The 7,500-nt window shown below is 33.8% G+C and overlaps 1 protein-coding gene across 1 annotated transcript in view; it reads right to left on the bottom strand.

Moving 5' to 3' along the window:
- Positions 1 to 5,328, bottom strand: part of Phum_PHUM067380 (uncharacterized protein) — a gene marked incomplete at both ends in the record, with an annotated part of 5,331 nt that extends 3 nt beyond the window's left edge. Inside the window, 11 exons of the mRNA XM_002423518.1 lie at positions 1 to 77; positions 269 to 1,127; positions 1,235 to 1,482; positions 1,582 to 1,768; positions 2,712 to 2,793; positions 3,200 to 3,216; positions 3,715 to 3,917; positions 4,437 to 4,526; positions 4,633 to 4,822; positions 4,967 to 5,088; positions 5,211 to 5,328. The exon at positions 1 to 77 is cut by the window's left edge and continues 3 nt beyond it. Of these exons, the coding sequence (XP_002423563.1) occupies positions 1 to 77; positions 269 to 1,127; positions 1,235 to 1,482; positions 1,582 to 1,768; positions 2,712 to 2,793; positions 3,200 to 3,216; positions 3,715 to 3,917; positions 4,437 to 4,526; positions 4,633 to 4,822; positions 4,967 to 5,088; positions 5,211 to 5,328 (2,193 nt within the window). The remainder of the gene's footprint in view (positions 78 to 268; positions 1,128 to 1,234; positions 1,483 to 1,581; positions 1,769 to 2,711; positions 2,794 to 3,199; positions 3,217 to 3,714; positions 3,918 to 4,436; positions 4,527 to 4,632; positions 4,823 to 4,966; positions 5,089 to 5,210) is intronic.
- Positions 5,329 to 7,500: the final 2,172 nt, after the last annotated feature.

Raw genomic sequence — 7,500 nt, 5'->3', positions numbered from 1 at the left:
TTCATTTAAAGAAAATCCGTTTTGGGATGGAGATGGTATAAAACAACTAACCGAAGGAACCCATATATACCCCCATCCTTTTCAATAATGATGATCACAACGGTTTGATTTTACCTAAACACTCTCTCAACAAAATCACCGCCCACTCTCTTACCTTAAAACCTCATGGAAAACCTCGTGACCCCCATCGGAATTTGACTTACTTACTTACTTACTTTTGCTTCAAGTCTCAAATTTCTGAACAAAATTCTTTTAATTTTTGACTTACCTTCTTCTTCGGTCGTGACGTCTCCGTTTGTTTTCAACGAAGCATTGTCTTCCGCGGGTGCCGGAACAACTTCCGGTTCAGGAACACAACTACTACTACTACTGACGGAGGAGGAGGTCGATGCCGTCTTTTCTTCCTCTTCCGATTTTTTACCAGAGGGTTCCTCGAAAGACGGAGGAACCGGAGAACGGTCTTTTGGCTCTTTCGATACGACGTCGCACTTGACATTTTCACTTTTACTACTACAATTACTTTCATGAACGACATCTTTTTCATTTTCTAAATTCCTTGTTTCTAAATTATTATTTTCTTTATTTTTTAAACTGTCATCTGATTTAGTTTTTGTTCCGGAATTATCATTATCATTTTTTTTAATCGTTATCGTTTTTGGTTCGCTAACTGTTTTCGTCTGTACAGATTGCACGTATTCGTCACTGTCCTGAGGAGTTTGCTGCTGATGCTTTTTACTGTCGGTCGGCGCGTTCGTCGTCGTCGTCGTCGTCGACGTCGTCGATTTGTGCTTATTAGCAGACTGAGTCGCCTGTACTTTTGAAGACGACTGCTGCTGCTGGTGGTCTTTTACTTTGACTTCCGTTTGTTCCTGAGATTGTTCCGACCTCTGTTGCTTTCGTTTCACCGGACTCTGTTGCTGATGACCTTTGCCAAGGACTGGAAACTGTTCTCTCTGAGGTCTGTGACTGATTTCGACAGTCGGACCTTGAGTCAGAGCGCTAACCACTGGAGTGATTCGTTCTGGGCGAGTTGGAGCCTCCACTTGGGCGGCAGATTCTTCACTAATTATAATTGGTACTGGAACTGTATTGTTATCGGGAACCCATTGAGGTTGCTGTTGCACAGACTAAAAATTGAAATTCAAATAACATGTATAAAAAAAATGACAGAAAAATTTTCCTCACTCATTCACATTTTAATGTAAGAAGAAGAAGAGAAAAAAGAAAATCTTACTGGATATTCTCTAGAAGACTGGTTAGGTATTGAACCAGCTCTCACCATTTCATCTGGAATCATCATTCCGGGATGAATGGACACTGGCATTATTTCCACAGGCATGTTAGCTCCCGACAGCACAGGTGGCCAACCCCCTCGTACCATTCCACCAGGTTGGTTACCATCATACGTTATATTATTTTCTACAATTTGATTTTCGCTCGATGCACTATCTATCGAAGAATCTAACTTAGAAGGCGACACACCTTTAAAACCAAAAAATAAAACGATTTAATCACCCACAATTATAAATAATAATAATAATAATAATAATAGTGAACGTAAGTTAATGAATCGGTTCTTACAGGGCGTATTTGTTATCTGAGGTTCGGGACAAGGTTGCGAATCACTCTCTGAATAATTTGAAGTTCTCGAAGATGACTTTTGCAAAGCCACCGGATTAGGAGATCTCGAATGATCGACCCTGGCAGCGATGGCTACGCGGGTAGCAAATTCTGCTGCAACACCTTGATCAGTCTTCTGCCCGGCATTCTTCAAAAAATAAAAATTCAAATACAATTTATTAAATTTATATTAGTTTGTTCAAACAGGACCACAACTTTTTTTTTTTTTTAAATTATTAATTATTATTAATATCTTTCACATAAAAATAACAAATAATTAAGGTATTAACGATTTTGTAAAATTAGTCAACAAAAAAAAAACTCAAGCCTAACCAAGACGACAAACTAATCAAGTTATTACTAAATCGTATATTTATATGTATTATAATGATAATAATAATTAATTTATATTAAATATTTATACTTAATTTATTAATTTATTAATTTTTCTTTTACACTCGGTGTGTACAACAACAACAACAACAACAACAACTACGCTACAAACAATGACTTGATCACGCTATTAAAAAAAAAAAAAAAAAAAAAAAAAAATTTTTTGAGGGGTAGGGAGCGGTACCAACTGAACAATTTTGATTTTAATGACAAAGTAAATTTCAGTTTTGCACGTGTTAATGTTAATATTAATAATAATAATAATAATAATATTAGTAGAAAAAGATGCGCAGCTGCTAGAAAAATAGAAAATTTTATTTACCTGAAATCTTAACAAAAAAAAAGCCACACGCACACGTACACATTACACACTCGCGTCTAAGCAATAACTCACACGTGTGCGTGTGCGTGTGCATAACGTGTAAAGTAATAATCAAACATCTTTTCACTACTACTTAAAATTTACTTTTTTTTTTTTTTTTCACAACCGGAAGAGACTATAGAGATCGATCGAGTACCATATTAAAAGATATTCATGTACGTATCATATATAAAAAATTACAATTTTTTTTTTCTTTTCAAATCGTATTTTTCGTATATGCGCCATATTTAATCAAGAGCAAAAAAAAAAAAAAAAAAAAAGACAAAACAAAAACCAACATAAATTCCCCCATGGAAGTAGTAGTAGTAGTACTTACAGTCGTATCTTGGTACATCCTTTCATTAGACCCTTGCAATTTGGACGAAGAATTCTCGTTTTTAAAATCATTAGTTACATCTCTGCCGGTGTCGGGATCGATTATCGTAACCGGCTTAAAAAATAAATAAAAAAAAAAAAAATCTCGTTCTTAGATGAAGATTCATATCATCGGCATTAATGTAACGGTCGAGTTTTTTTTTTGTACTTTATATATGTATAAATATTTTAACCACGTGTTTTTTAAAATAAAAAAAAAATAAATAAATAATAATAATAATAACTTAATCATTCCAATTAAAATATTTTGAATTTTTTTTTTTTTTGCGAACGTGGTTGGATTTCCTCTTGTCGAAGATTTTTTTAAATTTTTATTTACCTTTAATCGTTAACCCTTTACCTATAATTGTTTGTTTTATCCATCGATTTTGCCCCCCACCCCCACCCTGACCCCCTTCCTTTCTATTACGTAGAATTAATAAAACAAACCTGTTTCCTTGTTCATCCTATGTGAAACTATTAATTTTTTTTTATTCTCCTCCCCCTCCCACCCCCCCCCAAAAAAAATAAAGCCTTTTAAAAACCTTCGACTTTTGGAAATCCAAATTATTACAAGAGAGAGAGAAAGAGAGAGAGAGATATAAAAAAAAAAGGAGAAATAATAATAATCATAAACTACTTGCCTTTCCTATGAATCCGGTACGAAATAAAAAACATATAAAACGAAGAGAAAGAGAGAGATAGAGATAGAGAGAGAGAGAGAGAGAAAGAGAAATTTTCGCGTAACAAAACGCGCAATTCAAAATGTACTTATTAAAAAAAATAATAGTAATAATAATAATAATAATAACTACGTACATTACCAAAATAGAAACATTATACCCTTTTCTTCGAAAGGTTTACCGTGGACATTTAATGGGGGGTGGGGGTGAATGGGGGGCAAGTAAGGGAGGGCTAAAAACATTTAACGACGTATATATATATATAATAATAATAATACTTACGAGTTGTGGTGTTTGCCTAGCGCTGAAATCTCCCGACCTTGATGAAACGTGATCATTATCATTAATATCTTCGAGTACGTTTCTCCCATTGTCCGGATCGATAATGGTAAGCAATTTTTTAATGCGAGGTTTAACTTGCTGCGTAACTCCCGGATTGGGTATCATGGCGCCACTGTGACCCGAAATCGGCTGGAGAGTCATTGCTGGAATATGGACAAACAATAATGAGAGCGAGATTTTTTACCCCCCCCCCCCCCGAAAGATATAATAAAATAAGAGAAAAAAAAAATTTCCCATGGATCTTTTGGAAAACGAAAGTTTTTATTTTTATTATTATTAATTTAAAAAAAAAAAAAAAAAATTTTTTAACACACGGTAATATAATGATGTTAAAAAATGGCAATTTCCCATTTTATTAATTTTTTTTTTTTTTTAAACTAGAAAAAATAAATAAAATAAAATAAAAATAAATAAATAACATCTTTTCCCTAAGTAAAAGTAATGAATCTACTTTCGAAAAAAAATTTCTAAAAATTCTCTTTTAAATATTTATGTGAGAATAATATTTTTTTTATGTTTCATTAAAAAAAAAAAAAAAAGAAAAAGAAAACTTCCGCTTCACCGCCATGAGAATTTCAATTCTCTTCCTAAAACTCAACAAACGAACGAATTTTGTCTTTATAGCTTATTTGTACCCCCCATTTAAAAAAATGAAGACTTACGGATTTGTGGCTGAGCAGGTGCAGCACCCTGAGAATTAGGTGCTGGACCTCCCGCCCTAGACATCGGTTGTATGGACTGTGCGTAATACACTAAAAAAAAAAACAAAAAAAAGAAAATTCTTTGAATCTCCGCAAAAGGAAATTGTTTACAATTTCCTTATAAAACAAATTTTTGTAATTAAAGTTTTCGACTGACTTTGCTGGGGGTAGTGCGTGTACACGGTAGGCTGCGGCATCAATATTTGAGGAGTGGGGAAAAAAGAACCGCTTGAATGTCTCGGTTGTTGAATCGGAAAAGGTTGGTTCATCGGAGGAGCTACAAAGACGGGCCCTTGACCAGACATTTGAGTCGACAAAACATGCCCTTGGTAAACAGGTTGTACCACCTGTAAAGGAAAAAAAAAAAAAAAAAAAATTTCGAAAATAAAATAAATTAAAAACGAAAAAAGAAATTAAATATTTAAAAAAAATTTTTTTTTTTTAAATACCGGTTGGGACATGAATGACTGAGCACTATTGGACATAACTACAGACGGTCTTCCATGAGCGGCCATCCTCTGACTTCCAGGTGGCACTCTCGATGGAAAAAACGAAGCTTGTTGAGTGCTTCCACGACCTGTCCCCGGCATTGAATACTGCATCATCTGTCCACCTGTTCAAACGAGAATCATCATCATCATCATTATTGTTAATTAAATAATTTATACCACGTAAAAACATGCCTAATTTCATGTTTAGTACGTAAAACAAATTTTTCTTTTTTTAAATTCAAACCTGATTGAGGAGGCATCTGATGTGCTTGCAGTGGTATGTGAGATGGCGGTTGTTTGATTTCTTGAGACGTTGGGGGTGTAGGAGGTTGAGTTGGAGGGGCGTGGTGCAATCCCCTCATTCCGGGTCCTCCTCCTGATGTGCCGCTACCATGGAAAGCAGGCACTTCTCCTAAAAAAAAAAAAAAAAGTAAGCAAATCGGTCGTAATTAGACTTGAAACAAAACAAAAAAAAAATCAATAGCTTTCAGTTTTTTTTTACCAAAGAAAATTTACACGCACGCACGCACGCACAGACACACGCACATGTACACGTACAAACACATCAATGCATTAAAAATTTTGCAGTTAGCTAAATAATAATAATAATAACTAAAAAAAAAAGATATTAAAAAGTAATTTCGCGTTTTAATTTGAAGGACATTATACAATTGCAACCATTTTTCTTTTTTTTTCCTTTTCCTTTTCGATAAATAAATAAATAAATAAATATTAATATTCAATTCACGACGATATTTCACTCAAAGTGTTTTACTTACTACTGCTACTACTACTACTACCACCACCACTACCACTGCTACTACTATTACTGGGCGTCGTTGACAATAGCCTCAATTGGGGATTATAACCAGGTACGAAACAATGAATCGTGGGTTCTTTGCCCCCCAGCGTCGAATATCGAGTCACCATTTTTTCCTTTTACACAAAAAAAAAAAACTTTAACGCCAAGGCATATCCTCCCCCCTCCGGTGTATCGTGTTTGTTTGTTTGTTTGTTTGTTTTTTTCCTTTTCCTCCTTTTTCTTTTTCTTCTTCTTTTTTTTTTTTTACAATGTCTCATACATGATGATGAGTGATATCATAAAAAAAAATCGATTTTATTCATCATCATTTTCTATGAAGAAAACGTCGTGAAAATTTTTTCGGTCATGTGTGAGTGTGAAAATTGAAGGGAAAAAAATCCGATACGAATGAATCCATTCGACGTTTCCCCCCCCCCCCAACATTCGACTATTTATTCATTGCCCTATTTATACATATATACTTTTCTTCTTCACTAATTCGAAAGAAAAAAAAAAAAAATCAATCGAAACTGTTTCGGCCCGCGAATGGCGAACATATCACACAACAACTATTTTATTCTCGAATTTTCTTTTTCTTCCTTCCTTCCTACCCTTTTATCTCACACGTATATTTATATTGACCGCAACAACAACAACAACAACAACCAAAAAAAATTAGAGTTTCATATATATATTCGTTAAAAACAATTTTTCATTAAACTTTTCTCGTTTCGTCACAAACAAACAACCCTTTTTAAAACGTTTACGAAAAATAATTCTACACTCTTAATTTCCGGTTCGTTCGTCATTTCTTACTACGTCCGTAAAAAAAAAATAAAAAAATAAAAAAAAACGTAAAAACGTTAAAAAAAAAAAAAAAAACAACCGAGATTCTAACGTGTTTTTTTTCTTCTTTTTTCTTTTGACACGGAATCACGACGTTTTTCAACGATCCGGTCCCTCAACTGTGTACCACTTTCGAGAGTGAGAGAAAAAGAGAGAGAGAGAGAAAGAGAGAGAGAGAGACTTTACAAATCGATATCCCGCTCGACCAAGCTGTGACGTCACCACTCACGCAAATTTCTTACGTTAACGGAGTAGACGACGACGACGTCGTCGTCGTCTGCTTTTTTTTTTTTTTTTTTTTCGTCTTTTCGAATCCCTCTTTTCGACGTCATTTTTTCTTTCTTTCTTCCCCTCACCGTTCACAATAATAATAATAATAATAATAATAATAATTGCAATTGTAAACATTAAGACGAATTAAACTTTTCTTCCCTATCTCCCTACCTTCCCCCCAGCCATTAATTATCTTCCCATTGTTATTTTTGTCAATGCATTTGTTATGTAAGCTTACGCCAAGTACATGTGGAGAGAGAGAGAGACAGAGAGAGAGAGAGAGAGAAAACGTTCTGATACGTGACCCAATTATTATTATATATATTTCCTAAACTAATAAATACAATCATCGCTAGAGTTTGATGTTTTTTTTTTTTTTTTTTTTTTCGAGGGTTAAAAAATGTTTTACCAGCTGCAACCTGACAATTAAATACTACTTATGTTACATACATACATAAATTTTATTAAAAAAAAAAAAACATATTTTCAATCTCGCGATATATCTCGTACGTAGTTTATTAATTAATCGGCGGAGTGTATGGCAGACATCGGGTCATCGTAATTTTTTTTTTTTTTTAATCCGTTCGAAAAAAAAAAAAAAAAAAAAAAAAAA

The sequence above is a fragment of the Pediculus humanus genome, genomic scaffold, assembly GCF_000006295.1.
Source record: "Pediculus humanus corporis 1103172107416 genomic scaffold, whole genome shotgun sequence".
NCBI classification, from domain to species: domain Eukaryota; kingdom Metazoa; phylum Arthropoda; class Insecta; order Psocodea; family Pediculidae; genus Pediculus; species Pediculus humanus.
The sequence above is the reverse complement of the archived record's forward strand: the minus strand, read 5'-3'. Positions and strand labels throughout refer to the sequence as shown.